The sequence below is a fragment of the Ostrinia nubilalis genome, chromosome 9, assembly GCF_963855985.1.
Source record: "Ostrinia nubilalis chromosome 9, ilOstNubi1.1, whole genome shotgun sequence".
Classification (NCBI taxonomy): domain Eukaryota; kingdom Metazoa; phylum Arthropoda; class Insecta; order Lepidoptera; family Crambidae; genus Ostrinia; species Ostrinia nubilalis.
The window spans coordinates 1341657-1368017 of NC_087096.1; the positions used below are offsets into that span (position 1 = coordinate 1341657).

Below are 26361 nucleotides of genomic sequence, written 5' to 3' on the forward strand. Positions count from 1 at the left end.
TAGAATAAATGCTCAGAGTAGTCGCAGGGGTTGACGTGTCGCAGTGTTCGACTTGTCACAGGGGTCGAGTTGTAATAGAGATCGACTTGTCGCAAGGATCGAGGTGTCCAGGTCGAGTTTTCTTAACGCTCAAGCAGTCGTGATACCGTTTGAAGTAGGTCAAAAGTAATTTAATCGAGTTGTCGCAGGGGTCAAGTTGTCGGAGGGTTCGAGTGGTCGTAGGGTTCAGCTGTCGTATGGTCCAGCAGTCGTGAAACCATTTGAAGTAAGTCAAAAGTGTTGAGTGTTGAAAAAAATCAAGTTGTCGCAGGGTTTGAGTTGTCGCAGGGGTCGAGTTGTCACAGGAGTCGAATTGTCCCGGGGTCAAGCTGTCGTGATACCCATTGAAGTCGGTCAAAAGTGATTTTGTATGTATTTTTTCAGGGTTGCTTATGGATTCTTATTTTAGATATAACTTTTTTCTGAGACATGTATGTCACACTTGAGCTGTCATATTATAATAAAATTATAGTATTATCATGTACTATCATATTATAAGGTAGGTATTAAAGTGCTACAGTTCTGGGGACGTTTTGTCCCATTGTTCTTTTAGGAAACCATTCATAGTCATCATTACCATATACAAAGTGTCATCACCATAAGCCTAAATGATATGGTAATGATGTTAATGGTAATGACGAAAACGATTTTAAAATTATATAAAAATAATTGTCACCACTATTGGGACACCTCAATATCGCCATTTTTTTATTGTAATCACATGCTACAAAGTGCTAATTATTAGAAAAATATCGATATATAAAACTTACCAAATCGCACAAAATGGGAATGACGCGAGCCGATGACAAACTGCGAGTGTCTCTCGTTTTCGGAGTTTAAAAAGTCTCGGAGCTGCGTAAATTTTACGTGCATTCTGTTCTGTTACGAGCAACGAATTGAAGAGTGGGACGCGCGGACACAAGCGGGGATAAGTCGCGTCGCAGCCGCATTAAAGAACCTTTGATGCTGCCGCGATGGCTATGACGATTTCTCGTGACAATATTTCAATTCATGATTCCATTTTATTGGCTAATACGATTTCAATATAATTTTGTTATTTTGTCACGGTAAATATGTACATTTTAAATTTATAATCAAAATCTGGTCTGTGTATAGGTAAAGTAAAAAAAATTAAAAGACAACGGCAAAGGTCAGTATTTTTACTGTGATGGTAATGACGTTTAGTGCGTGTTTTCTTGATTATCGAAATAACTTGAAGTATTTAATCAATATGGATCATGGCACCTTATGTGGAAACTTGTATGAATCGTTATTCAGAAGTTTAATTTACCAGAACTACAACAGTTTTTTTTTTATCGATCGGAACATAAGTTTTTTACTGTTTCGCGGATTTACCCATTTGCATCATAAATTGCTAGTAAGTTATTCACATAATAGCAGTGCTTGCTTGTGTTAGTATGAGAAAAAGGAAAATTTTAAATAGCCATGTGCCAGATCTTATTATTCTTTACAACTAGAAAATCCAATTCTTTTCAAATGTTAGCATTCGTCATCATCATTTCAGCCATAGGACGTCCACTGCTGAACATAGGCCTCCCCCAATGCTTCTCACATTGATCGATTGATAGTTGTTCAATGTTAGCATTATGGACTAGTAACTAAGTAATCTTTTTTTTTAATAAATTCAAGTAAAGGTCAATCCTCTTTCAATGACACAATATCACCAATAATTGTATGTTCACAAGAATGTGTACATAGTAGGAAAACTGTTCAATATAAACTTAATTGCAATACATATAATTGCACCATTCAAATGGTTGAATGACCCAATATAGTAGTGTACGAGTAAATATTTACTCTTTTATACTAAACATTGTCAATATTAGTTACAGTTCATTCAGGTTATAATGGATCAAAGATCAAGATTATTGTAATGGTATGAAATAAACGTAACGAGGAAAAAAAACAAGGCATAGCCACAATCCAGGTTGTGTTATGAATGGAAAGCAACCTCTTCCAAACAATACACAGAGATTAATTAACATGAATAGGAAGGTACTAAATTGTGTTCAAAACTGTAATAATTAAATACTTTAATTTAATTATTAATATCGGTTAAATTATAATAATTGAATTTGTCAGTTCTAAGTTCTACTACTCGACTAGTTGCACTGTTTTGCAAAACATAATACCTAATAAGTGCATACAAGGACATATCTATAAAATTAAGTTATTTTCCTACATTAATTATAGTAATAAAGCAAAATAATAATTATAGCCTAAGCTTAGCAGCTTATGTGTTGCCATGCAACAATATTTCTAAACTTGAGGATAGTTCGCTACAAGATTGGTGTATTTGAAAAAAATATTCTTAAAATTGGAAATAAAAGAGTAAATGTTTTGTAAGTACCTACTCACCAGCATAAAAAGGTAGGTGGGTAATCATTAAAATCAAAACAGAAAATTTGATTTTACAGCCCATTTGAAAAGCATGAAAAGTTGAAAAATCTAATTTGAAACCATGCAAATATTATATCAAAAGAGTATGTGGCAATGACTTGCAAATAAATATTTATAATCTTCAATGAGTGCTATTTCTAAGTGTTGCATCATCCACTACGTTGAATGGCAGATTTGTTTTGGACTCTGTTATCTTGCAAATAAGAAGTTCATATGTTTCTATCCTCCATTGCAATAATTAATACGTATAAAAGTGATGTACGGCCACTATCAATATTTGTGTACACTCTTTATAACAGAGATAAGGGTAGTTGTTGACTAATGATAACTTGTAAACAAATAGAACATAATAAATATCCAACATTCAAAACATGCAAATTAAAGGAGATAAATGAGCTATTCCAGGTACTGATGGAGCAATAAACATATTTCCACATAATGTTTATCAAACAAAGCATCAATGTGGATTCTAAAAGAAGGTGAACCATATGTGTCAACAGAGCATTAACATTTCCCAATAGTTTTTAAAAACTACAGGTGGGTAGATTGTAAACAAAAAAGTTTGTTTACAAACATAAAGCTAATGAGCGCATGTAAATAGAGTAACGGCCGCAGCCCTTATCAAGTGACGCACTCACCTCTTAGGCAGCAGCATCGCGGCCGAGCCCTTCCGCTGGAACACGCCGTCAACCAGCACGCCGTTCTTGCTGTTGCAAGTCAGGTAGAACTCGGGGTGGTCGTAGAACAGCTCCAGGTGGCGCCGCGAGATGAAGCTCGAGTGGCCCATGTTGACGTCCACCTGCCCCCGGCTCGAGTTGCGCCCGATCACCACGCGCTTCTGGCGGATGATGAACTCGAAGTCCCGGCCGTCCAGCCGCGCGATGGCGATCGGCGCCGGCTCCTGCGCCCACTGCACCTTGGACGGCGACGGCGGCGCCGACTTCAGCGACAGGAGCGCCCATGCGTCGCTCTCGGAGCTCCGCGTGAACTGAGTCTGGGCCATGACAGCCGCGCGAGTGCCGTATCACCAACGCTGTCCGCTCACGGGGCGTGTACGACTTGCACGAGGGCACATCACAAACCCGCCGCGAGAACCGCCGACTTCGCGTCGCGACCCGGATATCCGGAGCCTGCCGAATCCGTGCCTACTCTACAATTTGAGGTTACTGACGGGACGCACATGCGCAAAGTTCCGACTTGTGCGGTAAACAAGAATTATATAAACCACCACACCACCACGTGATAAAACTGTATACATATACCTACTCCGGAACTACGGATCGATACTATTCAGCACGATGATGCCGTCTACGAGCGAAATATTAACCTTTCGGGTGTTGCACAACTGAATTTTCGCAATTGGACCGAAATTAGACACTAAAGTAAACACGAGGCGAGAACAAAAATAACCAAAAACGTCAGTTCGGCATACGCAGTTTACAAGTTCGGTGCGCCATCTACACAGCCTAACAACAAATCAAATCATGCTGCACTCCGTTACAAGCAAATTTGCAAACAGAACACTGTTGAAAAATTAAATTATATGTTATTCCGACATTTAAAATAATGTTTATGTATATTTTTCTTTAAAACTTCTACTTATATGCTATTTTTATGCTTAAAATGGTTCAAATTAACAATTGAATATTAAATTTATTTCGTCGATGAAACTCTTCTATCGTGTAATGGAGCGCAGAGTTAGTGATGTGCTCAATGTTGACCATTCGGAATCGATTAAAATTTTGTACTGGCTGTTTTATAGATTATTGAAAGAGGTTTGGCTGGTAATTTAGAATAACTCTCTTTATGAGGAATCGCGGGTCTCCAGCAGCAGGTGTTGATGACCATACACAATCAACAATAACCATCCTTTTTCCTTTTCCTTAGACAATCAATAAAAACATCTCAACATTCAACAAAATTGTTTAACCAAAAACATTGTTTCACTACACATTTTTGTTTTCATCAAAAATGTTTTTGATTTTCATGTCAGGTGGAAAATACGTATACACAAAATAACCCCGCGTGGGTTAGGGGCTAGGCAGTAGCGGCGTAAGGGGGGGGCGGTGGGGGCGGTCCTCTCGCTCAGTCGGTTAATTAAGTATAGTTTGTTTTTTGTTTTGACGCCCTGAGCCCCGATTACAGTAATATTTAACGTCACCAATCCAGACACGCTTCTCGATTCTGCGATACGATTGGTCGTTCAACAGCGTACGTCAGCTGTTTTGACCAATCGTATCGCAGAATCGAGAAGCGTGTCTGGATTGTAGACGTTAAAAGTTACCGTAATCGGGGCTCTGGTTATTACGTAGTTGTTTTGGTGGTTTAGTGCAAGTACAGATTTGAGTACAGACTGAGTTTCTTCCGCCACTTCTTCTCAGCACCAGCCCATATAATGTTGTCCCGAAGTGGTGGTAGGGCAAGCTATATTTGGGACGTGTATAAGTGCCCTGGAAAGTGCCTATGTACTAAATAAAATATTTGAATTTGAATTTGATTATCTACCACTACCAAATTATCAAATTGATCTTCTACTTTTAGTTCTTCATAAAATATCTGCTGTAAACAGGGTCTAACGTGAAAGCGACGCTTTTTTTTCTTGTCGTCAAATTTAAAATTTAAGATTTTAAACGTTCGCGTTCCATTTCAACTAAAATAGTAAGAAACGGGTCTTAACGCGACGTTTATTACATAATGTAACATTATGTACTCACGGCTTGTATTGCTTGTGTCTTACTATTTTAAATTTTAAATCATTAAAATTGAATTTCCAAACTCATTTTGTTTTCTAGAGAACCTTTGTTTTGTCTACATAAGCCACGAGAGGTATAGACGGCGCATGTAAAGAAACATGTTTCAAAAACAGAGTTTTGAGCATGTGTTTTTGTTGAATATTTTTAAAAACTTTTCGCTGGAGTACCGCCCGAATGTTGCCATGTTTTTGTTGATTGTGTAGTTGTACATTAAGATTTTAAAAAATTGTTTGGTGAATGAACAAAATTATACATCAAGCTATGTGACTTTTTATTTTTCTTTGATGGCATGCATGCTTGTCACGACTAGAGATGGGTAGTGGGTAAAAACCCATTTCACCTGATTGGGTTAAAACTGGGTGATTTGGGTAAAAACCCGGTTTTTACCCATTATCACCCATTCGGGTGGGTGAAAACAAAAATAGCGTTTTTTTTTAAGTGAGAAGTTGTATTTGTTGCTAAGGGGGCGTTCTAGTGTTACGTAATGCAATCTGGAGGGAGAGGAGGTCTTGAAAAACGTTACAATGCGTTACAGTGACGGAAGGGCGCGGGCGGTTCGATTTCAAGTTTTTAAGCAGAAGTACTTTGTAGTTGGTGTTGTTATTTGTAACTTTATACCGTAATGTCATCAAAGAGACAGTTTGGCATCTTTGGCATCACCCCCCCCCCCCCTCCATGTTCTTGCCATGATCACAAATTATTGTGTTCCTACTAAATTTCTTCTAAATCGGTTCAACGATTCTTGAAATAACACCATTTTATAAAATAATTGGTCACATCATCATAACGTGATCAATTTTACGATTTGGCCACGATATAAATGCATATTAGTGTTAAATTTGACTTATTACTTATTAATCAATAAACTTAAAAGAGAAAAATTCAATAAAAATAAAGAAAAGATACCAATTGAAATAATTATAAAATTATTTGTTTTCACCCGGTGTAAACACCCACGGGTGGAATGAAACGGGTTTTTATTGGGTTTTTACCCTCATGTGGGTTTTTACCCGGGTGGAAACCCATCTCTAGTCACGACGAGGTTTGTAGGGAAACGTATAGGAAAGCAAAAAAGGGAAAAGGGAAAAAAAATTGCAAAGGATCGGATAAAAATAAAATTAAATAAAATAAGAAATTAAATTTTAATGTTATTTTTTAATATTTTTTTTATTTCATTATTTATTACTAACGTTGTCTATGGATATAACGTAATCGATAAAATCTGAGAACGATTTTAGTTTTGCTTATGGTGCGTTGTTGATATACAACACTATTTTGTTTTTTTGGCTGACGTCACGGGAGAGCAATTTGTCAGAAAATGTGAAATGTGTCTGGTTTTTGTAAAAATGAGAATCTATGGTTGATAAATTTAATTTAGAAGATATAATTCCATTTGGTCGTGTGTACATTTTGATAGTGATTTTTTTAAACGCCATATCAATTCATTAGTAGGCATTAGGAATCAAAAGGTAAGTGAATGATTACTCGCGCCAATTTTAAACTGTAACTAAAAAGTTATTATTTTAAATAATAATTAAAACGCCGTATTTAAATGAACTGTCTATAATCTGTATTAATATAATACAAACAAGATTTTGTATGTTGTAACTGTTCGAGGAGTGTGCCTCTCCACACAACTCCTGGGAGGTTCTTCTTATTCAATCATAATAACGCCACTTCAATACTTCACACTTTATTATTAAAATATTATCAAAATCTATTACATATTAAATATTAAAACCTTTACAACTGAATCTATCGAAATTCAATAATACACAGATACAATGTCACATTTTCTCGCTTTTCTACACCTGTCATTATTTTCAAACTTTATTCTATTGCTGTTTACTTTTAAAATAAAACCTGCCAGCAACATGTCATCTCATGATAAAATTCTATATCCTAACATCCCCTCTGAATTTTATCTTTATATAATCATAACAACTACCTATCTACTCCTTAAAACCCAACTTAACTAACTTACCCAATACAACCATACAACAAATACTTTTGAATTAATTAACCTAAACACCTTACATAACTAACTTAAAATTAAAATTTCAAGTTAACTCCCAAAAACCTTATATTCTAATAAACCTACATAATACGTCACATCACAAATGTCCACTATGTATCACTCACTATACATTGTCTAAGTCTCAAAAACTTTGTTCTATCCAGTGGTTTAGTTAAAATATCAGCCAAATTGTCTTTAGTAGGACAATAATAAATTTCTAATAAATTTTTATCTAATTTCTCCTTAATAAAATGGTATTTCACATCAATGTGCTTGCTCCTCCTATTTAAGATTCCGTTTTTAATCAAAACTATTGCTGATTGATTATCAACAAACAATTGTGTTTTTGGTAACTCGCCTGTCAACTCATGAATCAGACTCTGAATGTAAAGCAGATCTTTTATACATTCGGCTGCAGATATATATTCAGCCTCAGTACTAGACAAAGCAGTTACTGACTGTTTGCGAGAACACCAGTGAATTGGACCACCACCATAAAACACTACAAAACCAGTCGTGCTCTTCCTAGTATCAGGATCACCTGCAAAGTCTGCATCACAATATGCTTTTAAACTTAGATCGCTACCACGAACATATTTTATACCACTGCTAACTGTATTTTTAATATATCTAAAAATGTTTTTAATATTTGCAAAATCATTCAAATTAGGATGTTCCTGATGTCTACTACAATAACCAACATGAAACGACAGATCTAATCTTGTTTTGTTCACTAAATACAACAACGAGCCGATTAATTGCCTATAACGATGCACATCATCATCACCACCTTTCCCCTCTTGATGTGTATCTATCAAAATATCTGGATGACTACTATCTTTTAAGCTTTTGTATTTAAATTTATCTAAAAGTTGATTTATATAACTTTCCTGAAAAATTTTTATAAAATTTTCTTCAATTAACACATCAAAACCTATAAACTTTTCAGTTTTATCAAATTTTCGCATTTCAAATTCCGTTTCTAATTGATTTATTATTTTATTTAAACATATTTCATCCTTACCAATTAAAATACCATCATCTACGTAAATTGCTAAGTATATATTTTTATTTTTATTATGAAACACACATGGATCTGATTTCATTTGTATCAATCCCAATTTCTTCAAAAATTCCGTCAACCTCTTATTCCACATAAGTGGCGCTTGCTTCAACCCGTACAAACTTTTCTTTAATTTACACACCTTATTTTCTTTGTCCTTTATGTTGTATCCTAAGGGTATCTCCATAAAAATATCTTCATTTAATTCCCCATATAAAAATGCTGTTTTCACGTCGAACTGCTTTATTTTAAACCCTTGTTGAGCTGCAATAGCCAACAACAATCTAACACTTGTTGTGTTTACCACTGGACTATATGTTTCTTTATAATCAATGTTATACTTTTGTAAAAAACCTCTTGCCACTAATCTAGCCTTATATCTTCCACCAGGCTTTATTGTAAAAATCCATTTACTTGATATTATTTTTCTATTTCCTGCTTCCTGCCTTTCTACAATTTCCCATGTTTTATTCTTCTCTAAAGATTCTTTTTCTTCATCAATTGCTTTCTTCCATAAATCTTTATCAACACTACTCAAAACTTCCGTAAAAGTTAAAAACGAACTCTCTAAATCATAATCCATTAGCCTAGAAGGTAATCTCCTCTCTCTATTTGGTAAAATCCTTAAACCATCACTGTCTTCAACAGCTGAATCTTCTCTAACCTCCCCTCTCAAATTTGTATTTTCTTCAATACAATCTTCAATATTCTCAGTATTTCCACCATCAAATTCAACATCTTCAACTCTATCTTCAAAAACATCAGTAACTCTTTCTTCATAAACACCATTATCTTCAACACCATTTCTAATATCTTCATTAACTTCTTCATTACCAACACCACCGCTTATAACTTCATCACAAATATCACCATTAATATCACTATTAATATCACCATTAATATCACCATTAATATCACCATTAATATCACCATCAATAACTTCATCACTAATATCAACACTAATTTCTTTAAATAAATTATTTAAATCACTTAGTCTCACTTCCCTATAACACGTTTTTAAAAACTCACTAACATCACTCTTACTATTATTAAACGTTACATCTCTTGAATAATAAATTTTAAAATGTAAAGGATCCCATATTTTATATCCGTTATTAGTATAACCTACTAAAAGCCCTTTACTGCTTCTTGAGTCAAGTTTATTTAACTGAAAATTATTTTTAAAATATGTTAATGATCCGAAAATATTTAAGTGTTTTAAATTTGGTATTCTATTAAACCACATCTCCGCCGGTGTTTTAATGTTTACTGTGTTTGAACATCTGTTTAATAAATAAGCAGAAGTTAAAACCGCTTCACCCCATAGTTCATGTGGTAGCTGCATATCAAAGAGTAAAGCTCTTGTTCGTTCCATTAAGGACCTATTTAACCGTTCAGCTTTACCATTCAGTTGAGGAGTATACGGAATTGTATAATCAATATTAATACCTTTGGAAATACAATAAGTTTTAAATTGGTTACTGGTGTATTCTCCACCATTATCACATCTGAATGTTTTAACTGTTGTGTTAAAATGATTTTCCGCCAAATTGATAAAGTTTAAAATTTTAGAAAAAGCTTCGTTCTTGTTTTTAAGAAGAAATACTTTAACAAATAGTGTATAATCATCTAAAAATGTAATAAAATATTTGTAGCCATCCCATGTTTCCTTTTCAATAGGACCACAAATATCACTGTGAATAATTTCTAAAGGTTTAGTAGCTCTATATCTAACAGTTTTAAAAGGTTTTCTACAAAGCTTAGATTGTATGCAGACTTCGCAGATGTCTACGTCATCTACTAAGTTTCTATCTATACCTAAAACAAGGTCTTTAGTCTTGTTTATAGGTACATGACCTAATGCACGATGCCAGAAGCCTTTAATAAGGAATGTTTTGTCTGACCTCGAATGCACGACTGACTTTGACATGTCCATTGGCAGTTTCACATAATAAAGGCCATCCTCTCTGCGAACTCCTGTCTGCTTACACTCAGAGTTCTGATCCATGATTTGGCATTTATTTCTGTAAAATTTAACAATATAATTATCATCAGCTAATTTAGACACAGATAATAAATTCTTTTTAAGTTGGGGTACACATAAAACATTCTTAAAATTAATATTGTCTGTATAAATATTTCCCATGGTGTTAACTGGATGTATGTTTCCATCAGCAGTCATAATTCTATAATTTATGTTTTCTTTGTCATTCAGATAGTTTTCAGATGTAACAATATGACTACTAGTTCCTGAATCCAGGATGAACTCCACAGTTGTTTTTAAAGGAATGAAATTACTCACATGCTGATGTTGCTGTAGACAGAATTTCGTGTAGTGGGAATTATGCTTGCAGTACATACAGTTCGTTTGTTGACTGCACTCCGTATGTTTGTGTCCGAACTTCAGACATCTGAAGCATTGCAGGTTATTATTTTTCCATCCACGATTTGCATTCATATTCTGCCGACAATACTTGGCAATGTGTCCTTTCTTGCCACATTGAAAACAACTCTTGACTACAAATGCGTTGTCATTTGTTTCTATTGCTGACGTAGACGGCGTCATTTCGGGTTTTTCCAAATTTAGATTTTGATTTTCTTTTCGCATAGTAAGTTCTAGATTTATTCTTGATAGTAGATTTATTAGTGATTTTTCCGAAGTTTGGGTTGACTCCCACGCAGTTCTAAAAAAGGCAAATTTTTCTGGTAAGCTTGATAAAATTTTAATCATGATTTGTTTCTCGTCTATGCTGTAACCCAAATTTCTTAATTTTATTGCTTGATTTTCAATTTCTGCTACGTCAATCATCAAATCCGAATTTGAAAATTTGAATTTGTAAAATTGTTCCAAAAGTTGGCAAATCTGTGTATCTTCATGTCCTAGAAATAATGTGTCAAATTTTTGTAAAATTTCTTTTGTTGTATTGCAATTCAATGCATAAACAACAAATTTATCACATAATGAGCTTATTATAATGTATCTTGCTTTTGCATCTTTTCTATTAAAATCCTTTTTGCTCTCAGCATTATCTTCCAAAACACAATCTATATCTTTCGCTGTCAATAACAATATCAATTTCTTCTTCCAGTTTGTATAGTCTTCTCCTTTTGATAACGTTGATAATTTAAAATTTTCTTCCGACATATTGTTGTTTTAAAATTTTCCAAAAACAAAATCAGGATAGATCTTTCACTTTCATTCTTCTTATTCAAGAGATAATTCTTACAGCCCTCTGGGTTCGTACGCTGGGCCCATAACCTGTTCGAGGAGTGTGCCTCTCCACACAACTCCTGGGAGGTTCTTCTTATTCAATCATAATAACGCCACTTCAATACTTCACACTTTATTATTAAAATATTATCAAAATCTATTACATATTAAATATTAAAACCTTTACAACTGAATCTATCGAAATTCAATAATACACAGATACAATGTCACATTTTCTCGCTTTTCTACACCTGTCATTATTTTCAAACTTTATTCTATTGCTGTTTACTTTTAAAATAAAACCTGCCAGCAACATGTCATCTCATGATAAAATTCTATATCCTAACAGTAACAAGCACAAGTCGCACCATTGAAGCCATTAGACAGAATAATAATAACAAGCACAAGCTGACAAACTATTTTACAAGTCCATGGATTTCTATTTCATATTCCTATTTATTTGGACAATTAATGAAGTTAATAAATATTACATAAACCAACTATTGTGTGAGGTCCTTTAGCACTCATGTTGGTAGGACCAGAATGGTCCCCTAAAAGTTGCCTCACTTTTCCTGCACTTACTATCTATCTTGAGTCTAGACTTTATTAATTAACCTGTATACTTAATAGTGCCTTTTTATTTTATTGTGAATTAATTTACTTCCAAAATTTCAAACTTTAGTTCACAAATATACTGAATTACTAAAAAAATATAATATTGAATGTGTAATTGTATTGTAACCGACAGAATATTTATTAATTGTCTATCACTGCATCATTGTCTTCAAAAAATATTTCCCTCTAGTATGTAAAACATTCGGCTTTTACCCGTGGTCCCCCCAACATGTCCCCCTGGTGGGTCCACGGGTAATTTTTTTTACCCGTTGTCCCACCGTTCTGAACTGTGTTTGCCAGTGGGTCTACGGGTAATTTATTTTAACCATGGTCCCACTGCACTAAGTCGCAAACATTGCTTGTCACCTATAATAATAATAATAATATAAGCCTTTATTCAGACATACAGAGTTTAAAATTGATTGAGTTTAATATTATTCTAATTGACACTTGTCTGTGTGCCTTTTTTGGCAAAAGCCTCCTCCAACTGTTTCCACTCTCCTCTATCTCCTGCTTGTCACCTAGGTATCTATTATATTATAAAAAAATCTATAATTAATATAGAAAATAATTATAGGTAGGTACGGCACCATAATATCTTTATAATATCTTCACATCACACACTTAGTGCGGTGGGAACACGGTTAAAATAAATTACCCGTAGACCCACTGGCAAACACTGTTCAGAACGGTGGGACAACGGGTAAAAAAAAATACCCGTGGACCCACCAGGGGGACATGTTGGGGGGACCACGGGTAAAAGCCGAAAACATTACCTAGGACTTAGGAGGTACTCAAATACCCATGTCATACCACTTTCTGAGTCTTCATTTTGAATATCGTTATAATTTGAATCTTTATTTACAATAAACAGAATTTTTTTAATAAATTCCCTCTAGTTGGAAAATTACTTCTTGTAATTTGGCTCTGAAGTTGCAAATAAATAATGTATTCTTTGAATAAAAGTACAATGAATCTGTATCAATATTTGTGACATCTATATTAATCTTCTAAGGTTATTTCAACTTTCCTAGAATATTACTTCTGGCAACATGTTTACTTTGAAATATTTTCAGTCCTAAATTATAAACAATAATAATAAAACTCAATTTAAGACAATAATCTTTATTTGCGACTAGACAACTATCACAGACATTGAAAGGTCCACATATTAAAAAGATAATTAAATATAATTAACACCGAAATTATCTAAAAATAAAGGGAGATTAATCATCAAGCTGTGTCAGACTAGCAACTCCTCTGTTGATCCAATGTTTCTGAGGGACTTCAGAATTGAGGGTTATGTACATGACAAAGTTGCTCGAATGACCAGTTGTGGCCAACACTCCCTTTCGTTCGCTCGTCTTGTAAATGGGACAGAAGTAGCATGGAGGCGGGTTGAACTCCGCTATGAGGGCTGGCTGGAACCAAATTATTGGGATGGTGTCGAACAGGATTTTGGGATAGGACTCGTCCAGCTGCATGGTCTCACGGTTCCATCGGGCGCCTTCCAGGAATAGACCCTGATAAAAATAATAAAATTATTATTTTTTACAATTACCCTAGAAAGTTATGAGTTACATATTTTTACCTAATTTAACTCCACAAAACCTCCACAAAATCAAATTATAGGTGATAAAAAGAAACAAATAATTAGAAAAAAAAAAAACAAAGAACTACAGCTATTCACAATACTGGGGCCAGATTCTGAGACCACCTGAGTGAGAATCAACGTGTTGATTACCTTATTTACCCATGCATAAACTATGTAGTGTTATTGTGTCTTTTTCAAACATTGTGATTTAATTAAATGATGAAATAGATTTATGTGCTGTGCTGCTACTTTTTGACAATAATAATTTATATCTCCTATTCAAATCATGCACAACTGAAAAATATACAAAAATAAAGTAAATTCACACAGTGGGGTTACCAAACAAGCAAACTGTATCTCACGCACACGAGCCCTCGTAACTCACCCACACAAACACGCTGTGCTCTTGGCCTTGCCTATCCACCGGCTGCGACTGCTGCTTGCGATTCAATACATCAATAAAACTGTTAAAAATAACTATGGACATATTTATGCCTACCGTGAGAATGCGACGTGATATCCCTTTTTAGGAAAACTAACTTTATGACGTCGAGTTAGAGATGAAATCTGTCCGCGTTATATAACTAAACAAAATCAAATAGCTATACAGGGTGTTAGGTAAATGGGTATATGAGCCGACACTAGCCCATGTTAACATGGGCATATCAATGGTATGGTGAAGTCAGACATTTGATATCATCACTTTAATTTTTTTTATTTTCATACAAAATAAATCTTATAAAATCCGATTTGTATGAAAATTTAAATAATTAAAATGAAGATATTAATTTTCTGACGTCACCATACCATTTACAACATGTTAACATGGGCTAGTGTCGGCTCATATACCCATTTACCTAACACCCTGTATATCTAAAATAATGCTTTACGCTTTGTTTTGTAGACATGTAGAAAGAAATGCTAATATCTGATCTCATGGTCTACTGTGGTGAATAAATTTGTCGGCCTTAGATTGTTTGCGTCCACTACCAGTAATCCGAAACCTAGTTTTCAGTGCCGTAACTAGCCTTTTATGCGCCCGGTGCGAGCTTTCAAAACTGCGCCCTTGAAAAATGCTCTAACCAGTCTCTGACAATAAAGTGGACAAATGTGCATAAAAAAGTGAAACTTTTTTGAATAAAAAGTAACCTTCTACGGGGGGGGGGGGGGGTGAGCGATTGTGTAAGGTTGTTCATGGATTGCAATTGATCATCAATCATTTACCTAAATTCGAAATTTTGACCATTCCATGAAGACCGAAAAGTGACCGGTCGTATAAAAACATTTCATGGATTTGCGTTTCACTATCGAAAAACATTGGCTAAAACTCATTATTTATAACACATACTAAATCAAATTCATGTTTAAATGCAGTTTATGACATAATTTTTAAATTGTCACTATTAATATTATTTACTGAATAACCTGTAAAAGTTAATTCTACAATTTCTGAAAAATCACCTAAAAGTGACCTTTTCATTAGTGTAACCTAAAAGTAACCAATGCAGTTCAAAAGTAACCTAAAAGGTTACAAAAGTAACCTTCTGGCAACACTGCGGCTATCTGCCAAGCCATCACAACACAACACGTTACGCACTAGTGTGAACGTTACCATCCTACTAATATTATAAACGCGAAAGTTTGTATGGATGATGGATGGATGTTTGTTACTCTTTCACGCAAAAACTACTGAATGGATTTTAATCAAACTTTACAATAATATAGCTTATACATCAGAATAACACATAGGCTACAATTTATAAACATATTGTTCGAAATAGTAATCCTGCGCAGACGAAGTCGCGGGCACCAGCTAGTACTAAATGTATGAAACCGATACCGTTCTGACGCGTCGTCACGTCACGACACATCAGACAAATATAAAACCACCTTTACAAGTGTTGTTGTTTCAAGATCGCTTGAAAAATGCCATATAGATATAGATAGTACAGAGGGCGCGTCTACACCATATTCGCAATAAAACAAAATGTACCTACTAACTACCATGCATGAAACAAAACTAGATACTGGTCTGGTCATTTCTGCGCCCCTCCAGGGTCTGCGCCCTGTGCCTGGGCACCGCTGGCACCGCCCTAGTTACGGCACTGCTAGTTTTATCAATATTACGTCACCTTCCATTAGCAAAAATAACGAGAGTTCTTCTGATAAAACATGAATATTGATTTTATGAAGGTGGATTAGGATACGTCACTCATTATATCGAAGTCATCGATATAAGTTTGAGTTGATTTTGTGTGTAAGCTGAGCAGACTATTGTTTTCGTAATATTATTAATCAGATTCAGAATATTCCTCTTCATTACCATTTCAGTCTAGTAGATTATAATAATCCATAACAAACTTCCCTCAAGTGTTTATCCCAAATGTTATTAATATTCATATTGTTTTACGAACCAAATAACACCATGTTTAACGCCCAACTGTGAATTTGGCTTTAATATTTAGTGATTACATTGCACGATATCTGTTGAACACGAAGTCCCCTCGTGTATTTCCTGTAATTTGTACTATGGTGTACAATCGATTGCATATACGCCTATACACTACTATCTATAAAATAGCACCTGTTTATCCACATGAGTGACAATTGTGTGATTTGATGTACCATCTTCCATACAATAAATCTATCTCTTTATTAACCACATTCATCATCCAGGTCATCTAGTCTTTACTACAGGAGTACGACCCTCTAATTTGCCAGAGACAAATCGTTGGCTTAGAGTGTAAACCTACTAAACCTACGCTAAATGCTATGTCGCTGGCAGGTAGCCGACAAGATTGAGGATTTGTCCTTCACTCGCCACGCTGACCTCCCTTACAGTCGGCGACAAATAGTTCTTGACACCCAAATTAGCCACTAAGTTCGTAACACGTCTTTGTGACATTTGGAATAAGGTTGTGTTGTAAATTTTTGGCCACTTTGAGCGTCACGAAATATTTGATTGATGCTGACTGTACCTTAGTTCGACTTAAGAGTGAGAGAGAGAATCTTGACTATTCTAATTTGCCGGAACCACACGGCTTCACCATATTACCACAGAATAATAATAAGTACTACGTACAGAAGTTTTACTTCGCGAAGGTATTTAAAAAAATGTATGCTCAATGTCATTAACAATATGGTGTAATTTAGCCTGTCTCAAGAGTCAAGCACCATTTAGTTGACAAACGTCAGTGATCGGCACTGCGCCGAAGCTATAGGGCTGACTTCGGTAAAATGATGTGACGTGAGGTGCCAAACTGCGGAAAATGGCGGAGGAAATACATGATTTAGCATGAATTATCATGAATAATATTAACTACTTATTTATCTCTCAGTGTCCTGAGGCAACTTAAAAAGTACATTCTGTGTTTTTATTATTATTTAGGCAGTGAAATACTGCACAGTATTTGGTACACCATTTTCTTTATTTTCTTCCATCATACACAAGAATACGCGTGCGTGCGTGAGTCAAAGTTCGCTCGTATGTGAGGCCTTGTCGAATAGTATCCTGTAGGTGGGCCATCGTGCGTGTTTTGTTTTCGATGTAAACTCGCGGAGATGAACAGGCCTGGTATTACCTTGCAATAGACCCCGAATTCAGGCTCCTCCTCGCACTCAGCCTCCATGCTGGTAAGGGTGAATTCGAAGTGCACTTGGTCGATGGGAATCTTGTTGTGCCGCGAGTAGTTCTGAAGTACACCTGTCAGGAACGACTGCGTGAAGTAGAAACCCGAAATCCAGAACACCATGGGCGGGCCCTCGTCTATCCAGTCTTGCAGGAATTTCAGTCTAGAAATAATATTTTCGTTATTATCTTCTCGCTACTATCGCGAATGCTAAACTAGGCTAGAGGACCTACATCAGCTAGGTTTCGAATTGTGGCATGATATGTAAAAAATAATTTCTCTAACTTAGGGTTCAAACTATGACTTACACGAAATATCTGAAGATATTAGAAGGTGTAATAAATCATTCTTTAAGTGTATAATAATACACGTTTGCCTAATGGCAATTAATTAATATTTAACTTGCAAATTACCGTCTTAGTTAATACTGAGCAAATACCTAGTTTCTTTCAGAAAGAGGCGATTATTTGAATTTTTTTCAACTTGAAAGATAAACTTTTATTCGCTGCAACCCTTAGGGCTATATTTCACCGGGACACCATGGCGGCGCAACCAGTCGCCGCTACCAACAAAATGTTTACAGCTTTGCGCAACCAAACGGACACCAGGTGAGTAACTCTCTATAGAGCTGTATACATTTTGTTGGTAGCCGGCAACTGGTTGCGCCGCCATGGTGTCCCGGTGAAATATAGCCCTTAATTATATTGCTATGAAAAGATGCGACGATAGTCTATGAGAATATTTGTCTTTTCCAGGGAACAATGTCCGAGCAAGGACAAGTGCTGGGCAAGGAGACGTGGCCCGCGGAGGCTGAGTCGGCCATCAGCGACATCCGCAAGCACGTGAAGGCAGCCAACATCTCGCCGCAGCTGAAAAGCTCCAACCAGCGCATCTTCATCAACCTGACAACCCTGGAGAATACAGAGTACTGCATCGAAATGTCGGCGGCGGGCTTCAGAGTTGTCGGCAGAAAATATGACGACACCGCTCTCTCTACAATTGAGAATATGAACTACGAGACTCCCTACGCATTGCTGAACAGCATCAGCCAGAAGTACCGCGAGTCCTTCGGCGGGGAGCTCATGAACAAACTTCTAGACCTGGCCAAGAACGCCGAGGGTTGAGCGTTATAAAACGCGCGCGAACCACTAGTTGTAGACTTCGAATGTGTCAACAAACATGTCAGTATTCATCCGTGCTATATTTTCAGTTCCTCGAGTGAGCCACTGTACAGATTTTAGTATGCCGTTTGTATTATCGCACATTTTTTCGCTGCACAGATTTATATTTTATTGTTATAGTTGTTATTTAGACTGACGTGGCCTATTTGATACTGAGGTCAATTTTGGGGTCCATTGGGGTTGAGGATGTGAAATTTCCTGGCGGTCGGGGGGTGGAATTGTATTAGTATTAACTTCGACTGTAATATTTATCTGTTTTCCTTTTACTGTCTGAGCTGCGTAGTGTTAGACATTTGTATCGTGCGGGGCGCAATGTAGCTTACGACGGTTTTACAGTACAAGAACAGACTGAGTACAAAACTTATTTATAGTATACAAGTATGTGACCACATGCTGAGTAGTTACTGTGTTGTGATAGTAAACTGGTTTTCAATTTGATGATTTCTTTTATTTCTTCCTACTTGCGTGTGTTGAGTAAATATTTGATGTCGGGGGCCGAGTGAATAATAGTTATTATTTCGTAATAACTGAAACGCAATATAACTAAACTATTGTTAGACCTGGTAGTGTACCTACATAATATTCGTGTCATACTAATTGCTGTATGATTGATATAGTTTTGTGAATAATTTCGTGCAGTTCTCGCTAGTTACGTGATAATACGGTGAGTATCGGGGTTTATAATGTAAAAAAACTGCACTAAAAGTCTTAATTGCTAAATATCGTATACTCTGTGATCAAAGTGGACTCCAGGCGACAATTTGGGTGTCCTTTGATCACCTATGGATAAGATCACCTAGGTCATTAGTTCCCAAACTTATTTGAGACGCGCCCCCTTTCGACCATGCAAAAAATTCCGCGCCCCCCCCTCCTTCAGTCAAGATTATTTATTGGTCGTATCGAGCAGTCTGGAATGCATTCTCTCAGCGGTCGCAGGTTTCTATAGTCTGGTCCAGGAGCACGTAGCAATGACCCCAAGCTACCCATCTTTATCGCTCACGCGTAATTATGTTGCTGTCACGCTCGCACACTCACTGCGGGCGCCCGTCCCACATTCGCGACAGCAATATAATTACGCGCGAGCGATAAGGATGGGTATGGGTAGCTTGGGGTCATTGGACAAAATTCTACGTGCTCCCGGACCAGACTATAGCAGATGGCCCGCACCCCCCTTTAAAGGTCTTTGCCCCCCCTGGGAACCCACTGGGAACAAATGACCTAGGTGATCTCAAAGAGGACTTCTATCTATGAGTCTCACCTGGATCTATGGATCCTTCTTATCTATGGATCTCCTGAGTGATCAAAGAGGAATAGACTGTATACATCATCATCACACCGACCTGGACAGGAAGTCCGCCACGTAGGATCCCAACGGCTTCATAGAGGGGTAGGACTTGGACATCCATACGCCGGGCACGATGCCCTTGACGAAGGCGTTGTTGCACTGCTCCAGTTCCGCGCTCATGATGGCCAGGCCTTGCGCCGCTAAATGCACGCCGTGTAATGTGCGAGCCACCACTGAGAGTAGGCGGTTATACCGGATCAACTCCTGGGAGGAGCAGGTGATAGAATCAGATTAAAAGGACAGTAACAAGAGTATTCACAAACGATACTTGCTTAAGTGAATTAACAAATCGAAGGCACAGCGTTGGATAGAGCTCGGTGATTGGTTGATGTGTCCCTTTTGTACCCTTTGCACCACCGGCCTGCACCACTGGTGGTGCAAAGGGTATTTTTAAATCCCTCTTGCACCACCAATAGTGCCGCCCTACCATTAACTGTAAAACGATTATCTCCAAGTCGGATGTCTACAAGCTTATGAATTCGCGTTAGGCTCTGGTAAAAACGGGCCACTGATTGTAAACTAAGAGCTAGTGAACGCCAGACCTACGTCATTTTATAAAAGCTGAAAGTTTGTCAGCGAATGCTCCCAATATAGGATATAATGTTGGTGAATTATGAAGTTTGGGTCATTGTGGCTTTGGCAGCTACCCTAAAAAAACTGTCATATCCCGACGGATTAGCAAGCTGAAGTGGCAATGGGCAGGGCACATAGAACGCAGGACTGACGACCGATGGGGCAGCAAGGTTCTGGAGTGGAGGCGTACCGGAAAACGCAGCGTGGGACGTACACCTTCAAGGTGGACCGACGACATCGTAAAGATAGCAGGGAAGCGCTGGACGCAGGCCGCTACCAATCGATCAACATGGAAAGCATTGGGGGAGGCCTATGTTCAGCAGTGGACGTCCTAATCTGAAATGATGATGATGATGAACTCCCAACAGACATTGATAGTCCGTACATACCTGCTTGAGCACAGTATTCATGCTGTTATAATACTGCACGGGGTATTTAAGCGAGACCTCGAGCACGTCATACTGGCGCGGCAGGCGCGCCATCATGTCTTTGGTCAGCTCCACCACGCCGCCGCCGCCGTCGCCGCCTTCGCCGCCACCGCCGGAAATGAACGATGTCTGTGTTAGCAGGCAGCCGAATAGCAGCTGCGGGAAACGAAAGAGCCGTTTTTAGAAAGGCGAAATGAGATTTGCCGAGAGCGTCATAGCTGCAAGGTAGAGGTGAGACCAGATGTGTGGTTTGTGGAAAGATTTGACTAAGATAGTGGCGCCAACTGGTGAATGCTGTGTTGAAACGACAGTTATTCGCTAGTGGCGCCTACTACTAGTGAGCGGGAATACGGTAGTCAAAGAGCACGGATTTTTGTTTGCAAGTTCACATTACGTCAAAAAAAGTTATAATATGGAGTATAGAGATAAGGGGGCGTCCATAAATTACGTGAGACAATTTTGGCCATTTTTCAACCCCCCCGCCCCCCTTGGTGAGATTTTGCCTGACCCCCTCCCCCACCCCCCTAATCTCACGTGATATTTAATAAAAATGCCTATTTTCAATGTCTATGCTTCGAGTCTATTAGATTTATATGAAAAAATCAGTAACCCAGTGTCGTGCCACGCGCAGTGCAGGGTTCCGTAGCTTCCCGTCGTTTAGTAAGACAAGCAACCACTTGTCATTTGACATCTGTCAAATTTGACTATTGGTTACTTTAACTACGAATACAATAATGTTTTCATACGTATGTAATGTCATTTTTTAGGGTTCCGTAGTCCTGACAAGGAACCCTTATAGTTTCGATATGTCTGTCTGTCTGTCCGAGGTTTCGCTTGGAAACTATTGGCACTGGGGAGCTGTAATTTTGTGAAGGTATGTATGTATATTAATCATGCCGACAAAACGGTAAAATAAAATTTAGAAAAAAAATATTCTAGGGTAGCTCCCCTGCATGTAAAGTGGGGATGATTTTTTTCAAGGAAAACTATAACGGTTAAGATACATTACTTAGTTTAAGAGTAATAGTCATTTGACTCATATATTATACAATTTCTTAACCAGTAAAAATTCCTTAGAAGAAAATATGAACAGTGACTTTAGATGAAGTAATTGCTTGCTTCTGAAATATATTGTGGTAACGACAGACAACTACGGAACCCTACACTGCGCGTGGCATGACACGCATTTGGCCAATTTTTTACGCAACAGCGATGCCGATGACGTTTTTTTTTTAATTTCGAATTTTCTTAATTTCGACATTTATTCTGCATCTTTAGTGTTCACAAATGCAGATGGAGGCATTTTTAGTTTAATTTGATTAGACGGTTTAGAATAAATTGTCATTATCATCACAAAAAAAATATTTTTTTTTACTTCAATAACCCAATTTTCTGGCAATTTTACTCTAACTCTTGCGGGAAAAATTACGTGATATTTTCCGAGACCCCCCCTCTCCCCCACGTGAGATTTAGTGAGGTTTTCGTTGACCTCCTCCCCCCCCTAAAAGTCTCACGTAATTTATGGACGCCCCCTAAAGAAAACACCACATCCTTTCACTCTCACTCAATCTCTTCTCACATGATACTTTTCCCTTTCGTTAAACAAACATCCTCATCATGACGGTCTGTTTCAGACAGAGAGAAAGATATAGCTACACTGTTGTACAGGTCGTTCATCACCACTCTTTTTTTGTCACTTCCCTGCTCATTTTCATTGACCAAACAATATTGTCCTCAACCGCGACGGTCTCCTTGTTGTCCTTGGTGATGTCCGCGTTCTCGTGCAGGCCGAACACCTCGGGCTTGGCCAGCATAGGCAGCTGGTCACATCACGTCGCGTCGCTTCATGTCGGGCTGCAGGTAGCTGAGGTCTCGACTCACACACTTTCAATGAAAAATAATGTCCTCACCGCGACAGTCTCCTTGGTGATGTCCGCATTTTCATGCAGGCTGAAGACCTCGGGCTAGAGAGCTACACCGTTCCACAGAATCCCTCACATCTCTTTCCAAAACACACTAATGAACATGTTCTTACCGCGACGGTCTCCTTGTTGTCCTTGGTGATGTCTGCGTTCTCGTGCAGGCCGAACACCTCGGGCTTATACTCGTAAATAGAGTGTGTGAGGAAGAAAAGACTGGACTATTTCACAGCATCGCTACTCGTAGATAGAATGAGTGAGAAAAAAAAGGTCTCTCATCTCTTTCCAAAGCACACTTTCAATGAACAATAATGTCCTCACCGTGACAGTCTCCTTGGTCATGTCCGCATTTTCATGCAGGCTGAAGACCTCGGGCTAGAGAGAGTGAGAAAGAAAAACTACACCGTTCCACAGAATCTCTCTCACGTCTCTTTCCAAAACACACTAATGAACATGTTCTCACCGCGACGGTCTCCTTGTTGTCCTTGGTGATGTCCGCGTTCTCGTGCAGACCGAAGACCTCGGGCTAGAGATAGTGAGAAAGAAAAACTACACCGTTCTACAGAATCTCTCTCACATCTCTTTCCAAAGTACACTTTCAATGAACAATTGTCCTCACCGCGACAGTCTCCTGGTGATGTCCGCATTTTCATGCAGGCTGAAGACTTGGGCTAGAGAGCTACACCGTTCCACAGAATCCCTCTCACGTCTCTTTCCAAAGCACACTAATGAACATGTTCTCACCGCGACGGTCTCCTTGTTGTCCTTGGTGATGTCTGCGTTCTCGTGTAGACCGAAGACTTCGGGCTTGGCCAGCATGGGCAGCGCACGGATGTGCTCCAGCACCGAGTTGTAGTCCATGCTGGGCGGCATGCGGTAGTCGCCGCTCGGGGAGAACGAGTAGCTGAAAGGTAGGAGACGGTTATACACTCGGCATCAAATAAATCGCACCTCCCGCGACAAGCACTTATCAAACGTATGCATCCCCACTTCCCACCAACATTGATACCATTTGAAAGCCTAGGTCTAAACTTCATTTCATTAAAGGAAAGGTTTTTACCCCAAAAATGTGTCTTTACAAGGATCCAGAGTCACTTCTTCAAAAAATAGGTAGTTACGCTATAGCCATTTTTATGACTATAAAACTGTTAAGTTGGGATTAATCGCTATCCATCTGTTAAAGAGGACACGTGAGATCTTTATTTGGTTTTATAACCATAAAAATTGGTCTAATTGATCCAAGAGGTGAGCCCAAAGTGGGGTCTATTTTCAAGTCATATTTATGGTATATGTTAATCATTTATTTAGAAATGAAATGTATTTTTCTTTAAGGATATTTTGGGCTTTCAAATAACACCAATATTGTTGGGGTACTATAATTGTGTCAGAAGAAAATCTTTAAAGTTCGCGTCGCGGAAGGTGCGGTTTATTTGATGTTGAGTGTAGATGAACAACACTGAAATATCCTTTTTTGGCACTGACAGAGGGGCCCCGGACCACCATGGCACCATCAATAGCGGATCGCTGGTTCCGACTTTTGCCACGGTGGAAACCAGGTAGTTGAACGAAGATGGTGGCGCCCTTCTGTCAATGTCGTCGGTGGGACATTTCAGTGTAGTTTATCTGTATGTCTCCTCAAAATTGTTACGTGCAAAACTACATCAGTTTTTGACGCTCAAGAAGATAAGCCTTGAATCTGACAGGATATGCTTTTAAAACCAGATTCAAGGCTTATCTTCTTGAGCGTCAAAAACTGATGTAGTTTTGCACGTAACAATTTTGAGGACTGTTTGCACGTATCTACTGTTGGTATCTGATCTTGTGCCTTGTTCTTCTTATTATCATTGTCATGTTTATTGTTTCTGCCTTACTTAAACTTATGCCAAAATGTGTATGTGTCATCGTTGCTCAGTTGCGTCTTGTTTTTTTTTTTTAATGTTTACCTGCTCCTCTCCACCACTACAATCAGGCGACCACTGAAAACCAGCGTCGTGGTGCTACGCCTCAGATCATAGAAAGAGAATAGATATGAAGTCGCGCGTAACTACAACGAGAACCAGTGTCCCCACATTTCCCCCACCACAGCTCCCACACACACATTCAACTGTGTAAAAACAAAGCGACTGAGAGTCTACGACAACATGTGCAACCGGCTTAAAAGTGCTGTGATTGGCCAGAAGGCATGCCTTCTGGCCAATCAATGGCCGCGTGACGTGACGCACACTAAGAAAACGCTAGTGAGAGAACAAAGATAAAATGGAGTCGACAAGATATCGATACTTTAAATCGCTAGGGGCAAGGCTCGAAACTGATTTCACAAAATGCTTATGTATGAAAACCTTTTTATTATTATACGTTATTATTAACTACTATCACGCATTTACTTTTTAATTATGGCGATCTGCGTACCGCATATGTTTATCAAAAATAATGCCTATATTAGGCTTTCAACTAGCTCTTATAGTAATTACATAGTTGACAGTTACTAATTACTTCTACTGTTAATATTTTTTTTTTGTAAAATCTTATAATCGCAAGTAACACATCATTTTTTTATTTAAAATTACAAAATAGAAAATTATAATTTACTTCTATTTATCGATAATAGGAAACCGCATTAGAACACGAGCACGGCACTATGTTACGACCGGCACATGCGGCCGTACTGTGTATTTTCACACGACAGTGGATATCGGAAGAAATTAAATACATTGCGCAGTAGTTGAGCATGACATAAAGTGGTTGCTAACTAAATCGTCAATGTACAAGTGTGTTAGAATTTTTATCACCACTGATTTCGATATCGCAGTAACTGTTACGGCACTGAATTCGTTCGTAAAAATGTTTAGTTTTTTTTATTTATAAGCAAAATACCAATGGATTTGCAATACTTACATGTAGTAAATGACTCCATTGTTCCTGTAGTTCTTCGTTTCACTTGTTTTATTGCACGTAACGACGCATTATCCAAAATATCGGAGAACATTTCCTTAGTACGACTGAATCGCGACTAACCTAGCTACGCGGCCGATGTTCGTTTCTGGGCATATCGCGGAGACACGCGCCACGCCCCCGTTTCACATCTATTCCCTTCTATGATCTGAGTGCTACGCACTGCAGCATTATGCTGAGTGGAAGCCTATTTGGCATAATTTTTAAATTTTTTTTTTATCGTATTAATATTATGTAATTTGTTGTTCTAGTGTGCCAAATAAATGTATTTTCTTTCTTTCTTCTTTCTTTCTTTCTATGTAACCATAGACAGCTACGCCACCGACAACAGTCACAGAATAAAAAGTATTTTTTTTGTCTAAAAACAGGTAACATTTACAAGTTACACAGGGTACAACATTGGTATGAGACAAAAGGGTCTTACTTAGGTCCACAGTGATTGCAGTGAGTGGCGGATATCGTGATCGCGATATTCCTTGGTGGTCTGAGCAAATTAAACCTAGCTAGGTGGTTAGTGACTGTAAAGGGTGGTCATTAGCCGCTACCGGTGACATATTGTCATGGAGATTGAGTTACAAGTACACCACCACTAAATTACGTGTTAGAAATTAAGAATTCGAG

At 37.8% G+C, this 26361-nt stretch overlaps 3 protein-coding genes across 3 annotated transcripts in view; 1 reads left to right on the forward strand and 2 right to left on the reverse strand.

Moving 5' to 3' along the window:
* LOC135074362 (forkhead box protein K1-like) overlaps window positions 1-3993 on the reverse strand; it is a 75490-nt gene extending 71497 nt beyond the window's left edge. The window contains exon 1 of the mRNA XM_063968621.1: window positions 3099-3993. Within this exon, the coding sequence (XP_063824691.1) occupies window positions 3099-3463 (365 nt within the window). The 5' untranslated portion in view covers window positions 3464-3993. The remainder of the gene's footprint in view (window positions 1-3098) is intronic.
* A 2481-nt stretch (window positions 3994-6474) lies between these two features.
* On the forward strand, window positions 6475-18961 carry LOC135074377 (GSK3-beta interaction protein-like). Its single transcript, XM_063968645.1, has 2 exons — window positions 6475-6682; window positions 18098-18961. Exon 2 carries the CDS (start codon window positions 18104-18106, stop codon window positions 18464-18466), a length of 363 nt encoding a protein of 120 aa, XP_063824715.1. The 5' UTR covers window positions 6475-6682; window positions 18098-18103; the 3' UTR covers window positions 18467-18961.
* The window catches only part of LOC135074791 (dynein axonemal heavy chain 3), a 111827-nt gene continuing 98725 nt past the window's right edge, over window positions 13260-26361 (reverse strand). The window contains exons 68-72 of the mRNA XM_063969171.1: window positions 23533-23692; window positions 20831-21025; window positions 19864-20072; window positions 17295-17505; window positions 13260-13642 (exon numbers count right to left, since the gene is read on the reverse strand). Of these exons, the coding sequence (XP_063825241.1) occupies window positions 13346-13642; window positions 17295-17505; window positions 19864-20072; window positions 20831-21025; window positions 23533-23692 (1072 nt within the window). The 3' untranslated portion in view covers window positions 13260-13345. The remainder of the gene's footprint in view (window positions 13643-17294; window positions 17506-19863; window positions 20073-20830; window positions 21026-23532; window positions 23693-26361) is intronic.

Coding starts and splice junctions, on each gene's coding strand:
- LOC135074377 (XM_063968645.1), top strand. CDS start 18,104: ATGTCCGAGCAAGGACAAGTGCTGGGCAAGGAGACGTGGCCCGCGGAG.